The following is an 18,601-nucleotide window of genomic DNA, read 5'->3' as shown; positions in this document are numbered from 1 at the left end:
GGGAAGATCTCCTGTAGGAGGTGGGATGTTAGCTGGGACTTTAGCTAGGGAGATTAGTAGTTGGGAGTGAAGGGAGAACATGCCAGGCTTGGGGACAGCCAGAGAAGAAGTCCAGAGCTAAGAGATGCAGTGTCTTGTTCAATAGAATAATACTTTCCTGGTACTGTACATTAATGCTTTCCAGTGCAGATGAATACCAAGTTAGCTTTTCTGGCTGCTCTGTAAGGCTCCTAAGTAGCTTGTAGGACATTAAACCTGCTAGAAACCATCTTCAGATGAACTGCTGTCTGGCCCTATAACTTTCCCATCTTAAAATTGTAAAACTGACTTTTTAAACCCATGTGAGGCTATGCATTTATCTTCATTATTTTATCATTTTCAATATGACCCTATCTTCTAGCCTATAAAGATCTTTTTGGATCTTCACATATGATCTGCCCCTCAGACGAAAATTTAACTTTGAGACTCAGTTTTTATAATCAATAGGGACAGGGACTTGGGGTAGGGACTGAATATCACTATTTGACCCTAAGCTAAACCTCTGAGGTTAAGTTTCTGTAAAATGAAGATATTTTATTCTTTACATTAATCAGTAAAGAGAGAATGTATTGTTCTCAGAAGACCATGTAGATAGGAGTAATTATTGCATTTTCTGTAAAATATGGTAGAAAACTGGCCTTGAAGTCAGGAAAATTTGGATTCAAGTCATATCACTGATATAACCTGTCCGTAAGACCCTAGGCAAATCATTTAATCCCTTAGTGCTCTAAACTCTCAGAAACACTGAATTTCAGAGGCAATGCTTATCTCCCAATGACATCCCAGGGCGAAATACTTTCCTTAACACTGCATTTTTGTAGATTAGTTGGGAAGGATTCTTCATGACACCATTTAACTGCTAAATCATTTGAAGATGAATTGCTGTCTGACCCTACATTTTTCCCATTTAATGTTTCCTTGGCAGATACTAAAAAGGTTTTCCAATTCCTTCTCCATCTCATTTTACAGATGGGGAAACTGAAGCAAATGAAATTAAATGAATTGCTCAGGGTGATAGCTAGTATGAGGCCAGATTTGAACTCTGTTCTTCATGACTCCAAGAACAATGCACTATTCACTGCACTACCTAGCTTGTCCCTACTATCCTTATATGGTATATATTATTTTCCTAACAAGTTGGAAAGATCCGAGTATGACATTCAGATTGTCTATCATGCATGGACCAATCTGGTTCATGAAGTCGCTTGTAGGGTCATGAATTTATTACATCTTTTCCTTGATGGATTATAGTTTCCTTATCTGCAAAAGGGGTTTGGTAAGTTTCTGTCCAGTGATCAATTTAGGCTTTCTTGAGGCCTGGAATAAGTAGATTCAAACCTTTATTGTATTCCCCTGAACCACACTGATGAAAGTTGAACAATAATATTCAGGCTATCCCACACTGATGAAAGTTGAATAATATTATTCAGGCTATCTGCCTGAGTGATAATAGCATGAGGACAGGACCCACTTACCTCACTGGCTAAAGGATTTAAAACCTTGAGACAATGTTAAAAAGACCAACTATACTCTTATCTTTTGCTTCAAAAGGGTTGGGGTCCCCAAGACATTAAGGCAGAGAAACATTTGCAAAAATACATTTTTTGTTGGACTTCACTGTCTATTGCTGAAATATGCAGTCTTTTTTCTCTGCAAAGGAGAGTGCTCAAGAAACAGCCCAGGCCTGTTTACCAAGGATGTCAAGATGTCAAGTTGCTGGGAGGGAGAGCCTGCCTATAGGCCCTCAGATGCTATATGGCTCTATCATCTTATGTCTTTAATGTTAGAAAGTAAAGAACATATCTCAATGGATAGTGCTGAACTGTCTATCACCTGCCAACACATTTGTATTTCCCCCAAATGAAATCCAATCAAAATCATTTTGTTGAGATAATCTGTTATTTCAAGGTGAGAGTGGATGAGGCAGTACAGAAGGGGTATAGGACACTGCTCCTGCCCTCAATGAACCTTCAGTCTCACTGTGGAGACTCATCATCATTGAGATCTTTCTTGTCTATAACTGACAAAGCTCCCCAAAGCTCTATTGTGAACAAAGAGCTTCCATATCAAAGCCAGTGTTTAGTTTTCTTCACTGTGAGCACCTTCAATGCTTTCTTCTCTGATGAGCTCTGTCTCTTCTGATCTTTTTCTGTATTCCTGCTTCTGAGAATGAAGATAAATCATTGCTCTGAGGAGAAATAACAATTTTAGCTTTGGGGCAGAATAGCTAATTTTTTAAAAAATTCAATTTTCAAATAACCACTTTTTCCTCACTTCTACATTCCCTTCTACCCATCCACCTCATTGGTAAAGAAAAAAAAATTCTTCCAAATATGTATAATCAAGTATAACAGATCCTTGCATTGATTCTGTCTAAAAACCGTCTCAATCTGCACCAAGTCCATCATTTCTTTATCAAGAAGTTGACATGTTTCACTATGAATCCCCTGGAATAGTGATTGGTTATTTTGATGAGAGTTCCCAAGTCTTTAAAGTTTTGTTTTTGTACTATTGTTAGTTTTCTGGGTTCTGCTTATTTCTTTCTGCATCAGATCATGAGCGTTTTCTCAGGTGTTTTCTGAAACATCCTGTTCCTCATTTCTTATAGCACAGAAGTATTTCATCAAATTCATATATCCTAACTTGCTCAGCCAATTCTCCAAATGGACACCCTTGATTTTCAATCTTCGTGATCACAAATGAGCTGCTGTATTTATGTACATCTGGATTTTTTCCCATTTCTGTGATTTCTACAGACCTAAGAGCAGTATTCCTATTTTAAGGGGTATCTAAAAAACAGCTTTTTGGGGAAAGAGTTCCTATTATTTTCCAGAATGGCTGGATTAGTTCATAGCTCTACTTTAGTGCCCTTGTTTTATTAACCCTCTCTGCACACCCAGCATGTCATTTACTATTTTTTTTTCAGCTTTGCCAATCTGATGAGTTTGAAGAATAATCTCAAGAGTTGTTTTGATTTCTTTAGTCATTGGTAGATTTCCTTCGATGGAAACTGCCTGTTCATATTTTTTGATCATTTATCAACTGGGAAAAGATTCTAAATTTTGTAAATTATAAACTCAGTCTCCAATAAATCTCAGAAATGAGATCTTTATCAGAGAAATGTGCTGTAAATATTTTCCCCATTTATCTGCTTCTCTTCTGGAATGCTTTTGAGCAAACTTTTAAAATTTCTTTTCTTGCTCCTCTAATTGGTTTATGATGCCACCCTCAATATCCAAGTGATATATATGCTTAGAGCTTATCTTGGTATATGGTGGGATGTTGGTCTATATTTAAGTTTCTGCCAATCTGTTGCCAGTTTTCTGAAGTTTTTCTTGAACAATGAGTTCTTGTCCTGATATTTGGTTTCTCAAACATCTGGCTCTTTTGCTCCCATTGCTTTTACCTGTTGTGTACCTAATCTGTTATACTGATCAAACTCTCTCCTAGCACCGAAGTGTTTTGATGATTATTGCTTTGTTGTATAGTTTGAGATCTGGAATTATTAGGCCCCTTTCCTTCCCAATTTTTTTCCATCAATTCTTAGATTCAGAGTTAGAAGGGAGCTTAAGAGCTTATTTTGGAGATGAGAAAACGGAGACACTGGGAAGTGTCTTGCCTAGGGTTAAAAAAAATGCCATTTCTTGATTCTAAATCCAGCATTTTATCCACCAGACTATGTCAGCAAGCAGTCTAAAGATTCCATTCTGCTATAAAGCTGGGTTGTCTTCGAATTGCCCTAAGGAACATAGGAACGTAGCAACATGACATGAAATTTGTTTTCATAATAAACTTGGAGAACAAAGGGTATCACTTTTAGGATGTGGGGGCTTCACATTTGTGCTACCTCATTTGTACAAGATCACAGCCTGACTTGGTGATGCTTTTGGGCCCCCATCGTTCATCCCAATATTGAAGAACACTACATTCATTTGTCCTCACCTAGGGCCATTACATGACTTTTCCCTCCTTAGGTTTTTAGTTCTTCCTCCCATCTTCATGTTGCTGAATTCTTTTCCTCCTGGGGACTGAAAGCTGAAAAAAACCAATAGGAAGTACAGATATACATATATTCACACCCATAAATGTATATATATATATATATATATATATATATATATATATATATATATATATATGTCTGTATATATATATGTATATGTATGTGTATGTGTGTGTATACATTTATGTATTACATAGATGTATACACACATAATCACATATACATATATCCACATACATACCATAGATAAGATCGTACTATACTTATTTTTCTAGTTGTCATCTGGTTCTCTGAAGGCAGCTAGCATCTTTTTTCACAAATTCATGTCTTTTGTTTTTCTAAATTATCCAGCTCATCATTTCCCTTACCACAGCAATATTCTAATCACATTCTATCTAAGAGATTGTCTATTATAAGATTTTCCTCAAATTTTCTTCATTCCTATTCTTGGATCCATAAGTTTTATTTATACAGGAAAATTTTATTTTAAAACAAAATTATCCATTTTACACTTTAACATTGCCCTCACTTTATATGGTTTAATATTGGATCCCTTCAGTTATGTGTTTTCCTCTCCCCCTGCCCATTTCTTTGAAGGTCTTCACCTTTTTTCCTCATTTGTCTATTCTTGATGGGAAAACTAGGGATTTGCCTATCCTCTGCATTCCTGCTGGGTCATGCTCTGCCATGACCTGGCTAAATACTTTTGTCCATTCCAAACCCTCCTCTCCTAAGCTATCAAATGGCCTTCTTAAAGTGAAAATCTAAGTTCCTCCCATATTCGATAAACTTCCATGACTTTTTGCCTCCAGGATAAACAGTATCCTCTTTTGACAACCTTCATAGCCTGGTCCCTTCCCTCCTTTCCATTCTTCTTACCCTTTTCTCTGCACATCCTTCACAATAGGTTGAGGCTGACCTCTTTGCTTTAGTCCCATGGGATACTCCATATCCTGCAGCCCCTCCCTGGCTATCTCCTATGCCTGAAATTTCCTCCCTCCTAGCTCCCTTCAAGACTCAGCTAAATCCCACCTTCTACATGAATCCTTTTCTGGTCTTTTTTAATGCTGGTGCTTTCTTATTTTATCCCCTATCCATCTGGCTTGTACATAACTATGCTGTCCCTCCCCTCCTCCGCCTCCCCATTAGGCTGTGAACTCTTTGAGGGCAGGGATTGTTTTCCATCTCGTTAATCAGTGTGATTCTTGATACACAAGCAGCCCTAAATTATGCTCATTGACTTGGCTACTATAGCCCACTGGGCAGTCCCCTAGCAGAGCATCCTTTTCTGGATGCAGCTCACTTTTGGGGCTCTGTTAACTGTTAGGGATTCATAAAGAGATGAATTAACAAAGAGAGAGTAATATTTTTATATGCAAGTCCCACATGTTCTAACTTGGAAGCCTCTGAAGAGTTTCCTGTAGGAGTCCCCATAAGAAAAGCCAAGGCCCACATTGGATCTGTGATAAAAAACAGACCTCTGTTTACTCAACCTTTCTGTTGTCACATCCTCCATACTTGGGTCCAACTTGACTTTGACTTGGGTGGGCAGCCTGCCTCATCTTATATTTTCAGGATGCTTCTCAATTGATCATCGGGAACATAGCTGAAATTTCATAGTGCTACGACACAAGAGGAAAATTTTCAAAGAGCAAAATGTTACCATGGCCAACCCAGATCTAGCCATAAGAGGCTCTTTTCAGCAGCCCCTCACCTTCACAAGCTCCCAATATAGCTAGTATGTCACTAACTCACGAAATCTCAGTTAACTTTAAAATTTTATATAAATGCTAGCTACTTTCATGAGTTTTGAAGGGCTACAATGTATATGTTATTTGAATCTCATAGCCATTCTGTAATGGAGGTGCCAGTGTACCCCTATTCATCAGATAATTCAACTGAAGATCACAGACACATTAAATGACTTGCCCACAGTCACACAATTGTCAGAGAGGGGATTCAAACTCAGTACACTTCCACCTCAGTGGTTTTTCCACTATCCCATCTATTCTAACTCAGCTTGACCAAACACTGAAGAGAATCTGTTGGAGACTTTATCCTTCCCAGTTTACCTATAAACAAATGCATCCTTGCATCTAGATAAGACTCCTAAGAACCAGAAGAAATAGGGAGAAGGGAGGTCTTTACTCTCCCTTGCTCTAACCCCCATTGCCCAGTTCCCAGGAAAAAATTAGTTATTCCATCCCAGGTGGATGCTGACTGCCTTCCCCTCCATCCTAACCCAGAGGGAGGTATCCCATAGCCCCATTCTGTTCCTACCATATACAGTACAACAGTGCTGTGGTTGCTCCTGTTGCTTGGATCAACTTCTGTTGCTTGGAACTACAGTAAGTTATCTGCCAACTATAATTCTTCTGATAAGATGGCAGCCTGCTAGGCCTTCCCATATACCTTGCCACTATTTCCTTGAGATCCTTGGGTAATGCCATCTGACTGCTCTTGTATTCCTAAGGATTCCTGGGCTTTATAATTTGCCCTAATATTTTCCTCTACAGATTGGAGTCCTTTTAATCTTCCTTATGTGTAAATCTTCCTATCTTCTCTAATTAGAAGATTAACTTTTTGAGAAGAGAGGTAGTCTCTTGCTTTACCATCAGCACTTGGCAAAGGGGCATATAATAAATCCTTGATGAATGCTTTTCCATTCCATGCCTGAAAAGGAATTCCCACTATAATTAGTTACCCCATCCCCTTTTTTGGTATTTGCTTGCTTTTTGTTTTCTTTCACTTTTTTTTCCTTTTTCATCTGATTTTTCTAGTGCAGCATGATAATTGTGTTAATATGTTTAGAAGAATTGCACATATTTAACATATATTAGATTACTTGCTGTCTAAGACAGGGAGTGGGGGGAAGAGATATTAAAAATTTGGAAGACAAGGCTTTATAAGGGTGAATGTTGAAAACTATCTTTGCATATATTTTGAAAATAAAAAGCTATTATTTTTTTAAAAATTTAGTTTCTCTGCTTAAAGACTGCTTATGAAAGGAGGGATCCTCTATAGGCAGCCCATTTTTCTTTTGGACACTTCTTACAAGGATAAGAACATTTTTCATTCAATCAAGTCAAAATGTGCTTCTCTATAACTTCTACACATTATAACATTCCACCTTCTCCAAGCACTATGACTACATTATTGATTCTCCATCTTTTCTGGCCAATTGCCCAGAGAAATAGTAGGCTTTACTTAATGTGTGAATCTCCCAAGGCTTCTGATAACCAATTATACAAGGTGCTCTTCATTGGTCAATAGGGAAAGGATTTGGAAGCAAATTATTCTATAGGTCTAGAGTGGACATAAACCTACATGTTAGGCCTAGAAATATTTTTGTTGGAAATTCTTTTTAGACCACATCAAGAGTTGAGACACTTAGTCATGTCTGACTTTTCATGACCTGATTTTGGGGTTTTCTTGACAGATGCAGCAGTTTGTCATTTCTTTCTGCAACTCATTTTACTATGAGGAAACTGACTTACCAAGGGCCACATGGCTAATTTGTCTCTGAGGCCAGATTTGAACTCAGGAAGATGAGCTTTCCTGATTCCAAGCTCAGTGCTCTAACCTGAGATGCCCTATCCCATACTTATGCCCATTTCATCCTTTCTCTTTTCTCCTTGTCTAATTAGTTCAAGGCTTCTGCTTTGAAAAAAAAAAGTCTGATTCCTTCACCTACTAACATTTAGTTTCCTATGAAATTATGCCCAATTAGGACATTTATAGCAATGTTCTTTTGTCCCACATGGACTTAATAAATCAATGGATCCATGTATGGTAAAAAGAACATTAGGTTGGGATTTAGGAGCATCTAGGCTAGTCAAGTCAACAAGCTTTTATTAAGTTCTTTGCCGTGTGTCAATTATTATGCTAAATATTGGGAATGTGAAGAACATAAGGCAAAAACTTCTTGTACACACTCAAGGAATTCACATTCTAATGAGGGAAAAATGAATAAATAACTATGTTACTTTAGAAAGAAGCCTTTTCCAGTCTCCCGAATTCTACTATCTTCTGAGATTCCCTCCACATCATCCTGTCTTTATCCTGTGTATATCTTATATGTCTATCATCTTGTAGTTACTTGCATATGGTCTCACCCATTTGAGTGTGAGCTCTCTGGATGTCCACACACAGACACACACAGTTGATAGATGGGAGAAAATCTCAAGAGGGGAGGCTCTATAGAGCTGCTAGCTGGAAGGACTATGACACATCAAATCATTTCACTTATGATTCCTAATTTTTTTTTGTAAAATAAAGACATTAGGCTAAGTGATCTCTGAGGACTCTCCCAACTCAGACATTATAAAGGTTGCCATAGAAACACCCAGATTTTATTTATCCTCCTTAGGAATGACAAACAGAAACAGATCGTTTGTTCTATTGCCAAACTCTTCAGCTGAGTACATCATAAGCCTCCTTCCCCATCTTAGCAGCCAGACTTTACTATCATATATGATGCTTCTAACCTGGTCCAAATGCATTTTGTAGAGAATGTCCACCAATCTTGCCCCTATGGAATGCTCTGCTATCTCTAATCTTACTTCTTCAATTTCTCTTTTCTCTTCATTTTAGAATATTATCTTTTAACTCTGCCATCTGTAAAGGGCTACAGAAAATAGCTCATCAATTAAATTCATTAGGGTTTACCTTTTTTAATCATCAAATAATAATGCCTGATACCTGTTTAATATTTGACGGTTTGCAAAGAATGTGATCTCAAAGGATCCTTCCAACAATTCTGTGATATATATTAACAGGTATCATCATTCCCATTTTACCAATCAACACACTTTTGTTTAGTAGGGCACTTACTATGTGCCAAGTACTGGGCTACTGGAATGGGGGTATAAATATTAAAGTGAGACACAGCTGCTGTGTTGAAGGAGGACAGTCTACAGGTGGCAAAATAGACTCCAAGAGATGAAGGGACTTGCTTATGGTCACAGAGTTAGTAAATACCAGAGGAATCTGGAACAGCTAGGTGGCACAGTGGATAGAACACCAGCCCAGAAGTCAGGACCACCTGAATTCAAATCTGGCCTTAGACACTTAACACTTCCTAACTGTGTAACCCTGGACAAGTCGCTTTTAACCCCAATTGCCTCAGAAAAAAAAAAAAAAAAAAAAAGAGAGAGAGAGAGAGAGAGAGAAATCTATTGCTTTCAGGGCTACCTGCCCCTAAATACAGGGCTCTTTATTTTTTTAAAGCTTTTGCTTCTGAGGAAATGTGTGATCAAGTCAAGTTATTTTGCTTCGTCTGTAAAATGAGAGCCAGTGGTCCTTAAACTTTTTAAATAGGGGCCAGTTCACTGTCCCTCAGACTGTTGGAGGGCTGGACTATAGTAAAAACAAAAACTCACACTGTCTCTACCCCTCAGTCCATTTGCCATAACCTGGAGGGCCGCATAAACATCCTCAGCCCATCGCATCTGGTCTGCAGGCCATAGTTTGAGAACCCCTGGATTAGACAATCTGAACTCTTAACATTCTATAGCTCTTTCATTTTTGTCTTGGTTATGTACCCCTCGGAGAAGTGACCTTAAAGGCATTAAATTAAATTTTAAAAAATACATATATATTTCCCCTTTCTAGAACCATTGGGAAAAATAAAAAAATAAAAAAACTCATTTCCATGCATTTTCGTTGGCCATACCACATGCCTGGAGTGCCTCCCTATCTCTGAGCATTCCTGGCTTTTTTCAGATTTGAGACAAAATCCTTTTTTCCAAGCAGTTTCTCCTGGTCTCCCTTAATTCTAGTGGCTTCCTTCCACATTATGCTGTAGATATCTTCTTTGTACATTGTTGTTTCCATATTATATCCCTTCTTAGATAGTCTAGCTCTTTAGACAGGGGTCATATTTATCTTTCCTAGTATTCTCGCCGTGGCTGGCACACAGAGTTTAGCAAATTCTTGTTGACTTATGAAAAATATGCAGTCAAGCAAAACATATTTCCAAACTGGCCATATAAAAAACACCAATGTTAGAGAAATTTAGTATCTAAACAAGTATTGAATTTCAATATTGGTGTTTTCAGTTATTTCTCTCTGCCTAACAGACAATTTATCTCAGGTAAGTACATTGTGTCCTATGGTTTTTGAATAGTACTTAATGCCAGGTCGCCAGGGAATGAGAGGAAAAGAAACTGCTTTCCTATCCTCTAGAGCAGCTCCAAGTTCCCTGGTTTGGCCCCTGCTCATTAGCCATAAAAATAGGATATAGTTTTGTACTGTATTCTATAACAAAGGGATGCCTCAGGCCTCATAAATAGCATCTTGCTTCTTAGGGTACCAGAAATTTTTTTTTCCCCCTCAGACTTGGTGAAGACCCAGAATACATTGTTCTTTCTTATGTGCCCTTCTAATTGTACCTTACCTTGGTGATTATTCCTAAGTATTGTGATTTCAAGAGGTATCAGGAAAGCCTAAGTTACATACATACATATATATATATATATATATATATACATACACACACAAATATATATGTATATATATATTAAGTCTCTATATAAATTAAAATATTTTATTAAATTATTAAATATATTTAAATTAAATTGTTTCAATTAATATAACATTTAAATTTATTAAATTTAAATTATTAAATATATTTTATTTAAATTAAAATTAAAATATATTTATACATATTATATATAAATAAACATATATAATATAAATTTATATATAAATATACATTATATATAAATATAAAATATAAATTGTTAGATTATTAAATATAAATGTTAAATATTAAAATAATATTAATATTAAGTTTATACACAAATTAAAATAATATTTTATAAAAGAAACAAGACTATTAATATACAGGTAATATATACATACACATAAGCAAATATACTTACATATATACACATACGCCCATATATGAGAGAAAGTGTGTGTGTATGTGTGTGTACTTTCCCGACTCCCCTTGAACTCACATTACATACAGTATCCATTCCAGGTCAGACTTTCACCTCCAACCACGTTTTAAACTGCAATTATTTTTCTAATTCCATTTACCAGCAGCCCATGGCCTTTCTATTGCACGGTGACATGGTTGCCACCTTGTGGCTACAAAGGAGATGACATCTCTTCAGGACATAATTGGGATGTTTAACCACTGAGGATGTGCTGGAACAAACTTTGTGTTATCCTCCCCACTGACTTACCCCTGGCCAATCAGGAAACCTCCCAATTGCAGGCCCCACCTAAATATCTTGAGTTAACTAATTTGTGCCTATAATAGGGACAGTGTTTGATTAAAGAAAAGTGATGGTGATATGGAAGAAATCAATTTGGAGTCCAAATATATGACCCTGGGGAGGAAGGGAATAAAGATTTATTAAGTACTTACATATATGTGTTAGGCACTGTGCTAAGCCAGTATTTATTAACATTAGAATATTTAGGAATATTATTTTATCCTTAAAAAAACGCTGAGGAGTTGCTATTATCCCCATTTTACAGATGAGGAAACTGAGGCAAACAGGGTTAAGTGACTTTTCCAGGATCACATGGTTACTAAGTGTTGAGGTCGAATCTGAAATCAGGTCTTCCTGACTCTCCGTACCCAAGGTACGGTCCATGGCCCCACCAAACTTCGCTGGCCAAGTCACTTACCTGTCTGGACCTACAGTTACAGCTGTCAGATTAGACATCCGCTAAAGTCCCTTCCAACTCTGAATCCTGCCACCTGTGACAATCAGCCCAAACTCACAGTTCACCCCATATGGTCCACAAGAGACAGACCTGCTCCTCTTCTCCTGCAGGGTGACCGGCCGCCTCCCCTCCAGGCCAGCTGCTATAAATATATTAGAACAAGTGTTAATAGGATCAAACAGCTGCCCTTCTTTCACCCAGGTGAGTGCTCTTCCAGTCAGAGGTTTAAATCGGGCCTCAGGACAGTGCTCTCTATGGTAATTTTTCTCCCTGGCTCTCCATGACACATCAGAAGGCCAAAGGGCCCAGGACACCAAGGTTTTGTCCCAGCTTAGTCACTAATTTGCTGTGAGACCTTGCACAAAAGGCTTCTCAGTTGTAGTAAGGAAAAGTTTGGATTCTAGCTTTAACATTTTCTTCTTGTATCTTCCACTCTCCTCCTCTTCGATAAGAAAACCACTTCTCTTTTTCTATAGGTTCATCTCCTAGGATTCATGTGGGTTCAGACCCTTCTCTTGACTGTGTCCTGCCCTTCTGCTCAGCAGCCTTTCCTCAGGGATGCCAAGGGCCTAAGCTTGGCTCCCAAATGGATCTCCACATAGGCCACAATATTTGAGGATTGAAGAAGCTGCAAGGAACCTCAAGAGCTGTCTCAATTCAGGCAACAGAAGGAATAATTTGGTCTGGTCCTTTGAGAAAGAAACAGTTTATTTTATAGATAAGTTGTTTATTTTATAGATTTTTAAGGAGGCTAATTCCCATTTTACCACAGAAATCCTTTCCACATTGCAGGAGTTAAAGCCACAATGACCCCAAGAATTAGAAAATTCACAGAAAAAAATTTGGCTCTCCCTTTGTACCAGAGAAGAAGTCTGAATTATTATAGTATTATAAGATAATATACATTGATATTACACAATACTTTATGTGTGTGTTTCATGCACTTCTGAGTTTCTAAATTTTTTCTGTTGCATCTGCCAGCTTTTGCATGTTATCTGCAGCTTCTGCAAAACTCCCCCAAAATTCTCTTAATTTATTATACCACTTTGTGATAAAGTGGCAAGATTGTGATGTGGAAGGGATAACGGCACAATTTGTTAGCAGTAGAAGCACAATTTAAACCCCAGGCTTCTGATTCCAGATCTTGGCCTTCTTTGACTGGACCCTAATGTTAAATTTCAGCCCTATGACTCAAGAGGCCGATTTCTCTCTCTCTGAACGGTGTCTTTCCTCTCTTCTTTTGCATGAAAATCTCAATGACCACTAATTCATTCTTAGTAGTTCATGTGAATAGATCATTCTATATTTTTCTTGCAAAACAATAACCCTCTAAGTTTAGTCTGTGTATTATTATTCCCTTTTTATATATTATGAAACTTAAGCTCAGATGGACTTTGACTTGGGTCAAGATCACAAGTGACAGAGCTGGGACTTTCAAAAGATCCTTCAATTCAGGCTTTGGAGTAGGTTGAGGGAAGAGGAGAGCAGAGAGGGAAAATTTTTACAGAAAAGATAGAAGCTGAAATTGGACCTTACATAAACTCAAAAATTTTAAGCTAGGGCCTTAGAGGCCCTCATTTTAATTTAACTTTCTCATTTTACAGATGGGGAAATTGAGTTAGGTTTTAGATGACTTGCCCAAAGTCATACAAGGAGAAAGTGGAAAACTCAATTTGAATCCAATACCTCCTCACTATACATTAGGTTTCTGAAAGAGTGCAGTATTTTTTTTTTATCAGTGCATAGGAAATGGGAAGCCATCCAAGTGAGAGCAATGGCATAGATATTAGACCTCTGGGAATGTATGATGACTGTTGCTAGAATAGCTAAACGAATAATTTTTCTGGAGAGAAAGGCTTATGGAGGGGAGTAAGACGACATGACAAGAAAGGTAGAGTGATGACACAGAATAGAGAGAGGACCTTAAGGAGCTTTTACCCTGTTGGCAGGGGGGAGCCATTAAAGGTTTTTGAGTAGGGGAGTGTCAGTCTCACATTTTCCTTAAGAATTATAGATTCTTCTCTCCTGCCAACTCTTTTCTTTCTTTTTTCCTTCTTTCCACTCAATTTCATCTGTATAGAAGGCTTCATTTTGTTTACCTGTTTGTAAATCGAGAAATAGGAATTATTTGGGTTACTATGTATTTCTAAGATGCATTAGAAAATACTTTCATAAAAACAACTCACATTTACACAGCTCTTTAAAGCTTCCAAAAGACCTTCCTTGCAACATGGTGAGAAAGGCAATATATTATTATAATAATTATTACCATTTTACAGAAGAGAAAACTGAAGCTCAGGGAAATTACATGGGAAGTATCAGTCATGACAAGGACCCAGTTTTTCTGGCTCCTAAGACGAGTCCTTCTTGCTTTTCCACAAATAACCCAGCTGTGGCAGGCTGACTCAAGTATATTCCTCACATTGCCTGAAGCACAGGTAAGGACTCAATGAACATGCCATCTCTAGTTTCTTGTCTGAATAGGATTGTCCACTTAACAGTCCTACTTGATCAGATTTTCATCACTGCTTGAGAACAGGGGACTGGGATGATCAGGAAACTCTTCAGAAAAAAACAAGAGATTTGAATTGGATTGAGAAAAGAACAGATGAGGGTTAGAAACTGGTACTAGCTTTCTAGAGCCAGCAAAGTGACACAGTGGAAAGAATACTAGGTATTCAGGTAGATTCATCTTCCTGAGCTCAAAACTGAGCTCAGACACTTACTAGCTATGTGACTCTGGGCAAGCAACTTAACCCTATTTGCCTCAGTTTCCTCATCTGTAAAATGAGCTGGAGAAAGAAACAGCAAGCACTCCAATGTTTTTTTAACCAAAACAAACAAAAAATCCCAACAACTCCAAAATGGGGCCATGAAGAGTCAGATACAACTGAAAAAACAACTCCTACTGTCTAATCCTTATAAACTATCAAGACAGGCTATAATTCACTGTAATCACAGTTCCAACCTGAAGAACTTCTTCTGCTCCAGCTGCAATCTGCTCTTGAATCATGGTGTCTCATTTCTATTCCCAAATAGTGAGAGCTTCCACTGATCTAAAGAAATAACAAAAATCCTCATTATCAATAAATAGATGAAATCAATGAATCAATGAAAATATCTTTTATTAAGTGCTTACCATGTGATAGGCATTGTACAAAGCCTTGGCTGTGATATAATTACAAAAGGGAGACAGTCCTTGTCTTCAAACAGCTTGTCTCCTAATAGAGTAGGAAATACACAGAGAGGAGGGCTTTGGGTAGGGATGAGAGTTTTGGTTGGGGAAATCACCTAGAAATCCTACCCCTGAATGGAGACACTGAGAAGCTGACTGACACATCCTTTTAAGGAGTGTTGATTTGAATTTTATTTATACACTTAAGAATAATATTCTAAGAAAGGGTTTAATAGGGTTTACCAGAGTGTAGAAGGAGTCAATGACATACATAAAGGTTAAGAAATTGCCTGAGTAGAACTGAATGTAAAAATAATAATGACACTTTCCCAAGCACTTTTCTCACAAGAAGCCTGCAAGGTTGGTTGTGCAAAGATGATTTATTATTCTGATAGCTCTGTGATCTCATCAGTGTATGTCCTCCAGCAGCACATGTCATAATCTGTTCCTATCTTCTCATCCTATATAGCTCTGGTCCATATCCTCCAGTGAATCCTTTCTTTCTTTCCTACCGGATTCCCTTCCCCAGAAGCTTTACCCAATCTGCTGGGGACTTTTTGCTGACTCAACATTTTAAAAAATGCAATTATTATCATCATCCCAATAAAATGACATATCAGTATATAAAAGTACCTCACAAACCTTAAGATACTATTTAATCATAAACTATTATCATTAGCCCAAGTTTGCAAATTAAAAACTGAAGATGGATTAAGTGACTCTTAGGTTAACACAGCTAAGAAATTCAGAACCGGGATTTGAAAACAAGTCTTCTGATTCTAAGATCAATACCCTCTGTATGGTGCTACCCTGCCCCCTCTCATGGTTGACTCCTCAAAGCTTTAAGGACTCAGAATACAAGGACATAATGTCTTAGCTGAGACCCATAGCAGCATTCCACTGACTTTCTGTGAGATGCAGAATTTGATCTACTTCCAGTGGAGGCAAATATTGCTCATTCTCTATCAGAAGCAAATGTATGGATGTGGAGAACTCTGATATATTACTTTGATGCTTAGAAGCACTATGTCAAGTGATGGAGGACCAGCCTATGAGTCTTGATGATCTAGGTCCACATTCAATCCAAGACATACACTAACTGTATGTGATTCAGGCTAACATTAGCCTCTCAGCACTTCAGGCAAAATTTTAAAGACCAGAAACCTGAGCACAGTTGCTATCAGCATTAGTAGAGGGAATTTCCTCACTTGAAACTTCTGATAGCATGAAATTACAAATCTGGGCCAAATGGGTACACTCACCATTTCCTCACAATAAAGACTGAACTTTTTCTGTTCTGTTTTCCATTCTAATATGGAGATCAATCAGTCAATACAAAAATGAGACAATCCTATCCTTAAGGAGACTTGATGGTGTAGAGTCCATTCTTACTGGCCCTGCTCCTGGATTTGTTGTTCTCTTTCTTGTTCCCTGTGACTTTTGACCTCCTTCCAATGAGAGCTGGAGATGCTATAGCTGGTGGACTATTGGACCTGTGAGGGTTTCAAAGAGTTGTTGACTTGGGAATTAAAATGGGGTGACTGGTAGGAGTGTTTTGACAGAAGAACCAGAGTCCCCATAACCGAGTCACCCCAGCTCATTCTGCATCCTTGTCATGGTGCAACTCCATACTCTGAGTTTCACGGGAGGTGTGTCCATGTCGGCCTTTTCCTTTACCCTGGTCTTCACGTGGCTTACTTTGCTCTTTGGGGCTTTGAGTTAAATGTTCATCTTTGCCTAGAGGCAGATTTTTCTGGACTCTTCGTCTTTCATGGATTTTTTTGTTAAAAACATGGCAGCTAAATCCCTCCTTGGGACCAGATTTAGCATGTCTTCTGAGGTCCTCGAGGGTGAGGAATACCCGGCAGCAGGCCACACAGCGGTAGCCATTGTCTGTTGTGACCATCCAATCGGGGATCTTTCTCCGTCTTCTTTCATCTGTAACCTTTGAAGGTCCTGGTACTTCCTCTTCTTTATAGTCTTCATTCATTTCATCCACGTTTTTCTCCATATCAGCCAGAGCTTTGCCGGGTAAGTTTTGGTAAGGAGACTCTAGTCTGCTCTCTTCAGATGGGTTTAATTCATAAATTCGAGGTGCCCTCTGGATTGGCTCCATTCCAGTCTCAGTCTCCCATGCAACGGCCACTCCTTTTACAGTTTTTACCTGGATATAGTAGATGCACCCTTTACAATCAGTTTTGGGTGTTATGGCAGAAGAAGAGAAAGAAGAGGAAAATGAATAGTAGATAGAAGAATTCTCATTTTCTTGCTGGTTCTCAGCTTTGATCGCCACACTTGGCCCAGGTCTAATTGGAGATTCTTCTCTCATATGCCCTGGGGAATTAAATAAATAATCTTTCACCTTTGCTTTCCCGAACCAGTTCTTGCCTGGAGGTATTTGTTGGGGAGGAGGAAAATTGATCTCATCTTCCACTCTTGCCCCAGCTTCCCACTCTGAGAGTTTGTCAATAAGAAGATTATCTATCTAACTAAGTCACTCAACCCACTACCCTGGTTCTCCCACTGAAAATTTTCCCAGATGTAGCCACCTTTGGTTATGTTTTCTTTTGTCCCTGGGGTTAGAGATTCTATCTGGAGTCCTGGGCTCTCCACCATTCTATCCCTCTCCAACCCCCAACAACCTCACTCCCAGCCTTATAAACCACTTTTTAACTTTCAATTCAAACAGTTATTCCTGATCTATGGGCCCTGGCCAAACCATTCTTAGCATTCCTTGCTTCCAACAAGGACCCCTATCTTTCAGTACTCAATACCCTGTGCCCCAAGAGTCTCAGTTTGTCTCTTGCCCTTCCATAATTCCATTCAATATATGCCTGCTGGTCAGTCAGTGCCTCAAATGAGGAAACAGACAAGGTGTGGAAAAGAAATTGAATATGTGCATTTCTGACTCTGTTTCACCTTAAAATTAAATTTCCATCTACCTGGTAGACATCCTCATGTCAGTAATAGCTATACCCATAATGTAGTTCTGAATTTTTTACTTATCTCCACATCTTTCTTATCTCACACCATGAATTCCCTCCCTGTGCTCCCACATTTTTCAGATACATATTTCTAGAAAATGGATTAACTGAATTCAACCCTCTGCTCCTAGTCCTTCCATCTTACCTTCTGCTTCCTGTGATCCTTTCTCAGTACTCTTGACATATGATGACCCCTCTTCATATCTACGCTTCATGGTTTCAAATGCTGAGGAAGGGAAGGCCCCTAAAACCCACAGATCTTAATAGTGTATGGAGTCTTAGTTCTTCAAGAAATTTTGTAGAGGGAGTGGTCTTGTTCCCAACTATAGCGACTCAAAATCTCAAAATACCTAAGAGACAAAGCCAAAAGGATGGATCTGGGCAGCAACCCTCAGAGCTCACTCCACTCCTCTGTGGGGCTGTTATGATCCGAATGATCACCAGGGACCCTTCAGAATGTTGTGACCTCATCAGTGACACTCAATGATTCCACAGCCCTAGATTAAAATCAAACATTGGCAACAGCAAACCCTCACTATCCTGCTGCTCCCTAACTCCCAAAGCAATCAGGTTTCCAAAGAACTTGGTCAATTTCCCAATTTTACCTCACAACATAAAACTAGATTTAGGGACACAGAGCTTCCTGGGTAGCCGGGTAACATAGTGGATAGAGTGCTGAGTTTGAAATTAGGAAGACTCATTTCCTTGAGTTCAAAT

At 38.4% G+C, this 18,601-nt stretch overlaps 1 protein-coding gene across 3 annotated transcripts; it reads right to left on the bottom strand.

The window, feature by feature from the left end:
• Positions 1–1,919: 1,919 nt before the first annotated feature.
• Positions 1,920–18,300, bottom strand: LOC141555007 (protein FAM170A-like). 3 transcript variants are annotated; one of them, XM_074287540.1, is made up of 9 exons: positions 18,030–18,300; positions 16,163–17,234; positions 14,694–14,781; positions 13,720–13,824; positions 11,816–11,867; positions 8,530–8,669; positions 5,521–5,664; positions 3,982–4,074; positions 1,920–2,227 (listed from the first exon to the last, which is right to left on the bottom strand). In XM_074287540.1, the coding sequence occupies exons 1-2, from the start codon at positions 18,097–18,099 to the stop codon at positions 16,498–16,500; spliced, it is 807 nt and encodes a 268-aa protein (XP_074143641.1). In that variant the 5' UTR covers positions 18,100–18,300; the 3' UTR covers positions 1,920–2,227; positions 3,982–4,074; positions 5,521–5,664; positions 8,530–8,669; positions 11,816–11,867; positions 13,720–13,824; positions 14,694–14,781; positions 16,163–16,497. The 3 variants fall into 3 exon arrangements, 1 of the variants encoding a protein (XP_074143641.1); XR_012486044.1 differs by lacking the exons at positions 11,816–11,867; positions 14,694–14,781; positions 16,163–17,234; positions 18,030–18,300 and having other exon boundaries at positions 13,720–13,821; XR_012486045.1 differs by lacking the exons at positions 8,530–8,669; positions 11,816–11,867; positions 14,694–14,781; positions 16,163–17,234; positions 18,030–18,300 and having other exon boundaries at positions 13,720–13,821.
• Between the last annotated feature and the right edge of the window lie 301 nt (positions 18,301–18,601).

The sequence above is a fragment of the Sminthopsis crassicaudata genome, chromosome 2 (assembly GCF_048593235.1).
Source record: "Sminthopsis crassicaudata isolate SCR6 chromosome 2, ASM4859323v1, whole genome shotgun sequence".
NCBI classification, from domain to species: domain Eukaryota; kingdom Metazoa; phylum Chordata; class Mammalia; order Dasyuromorphia; family Dasyuridae; genus Sminthopsis; species Sminthopsis crassicaudata.
Note: the sequence above shows the minus strand (reverse complement) of the source record. Positions and strands in the feature narration are given on the sequence as shown.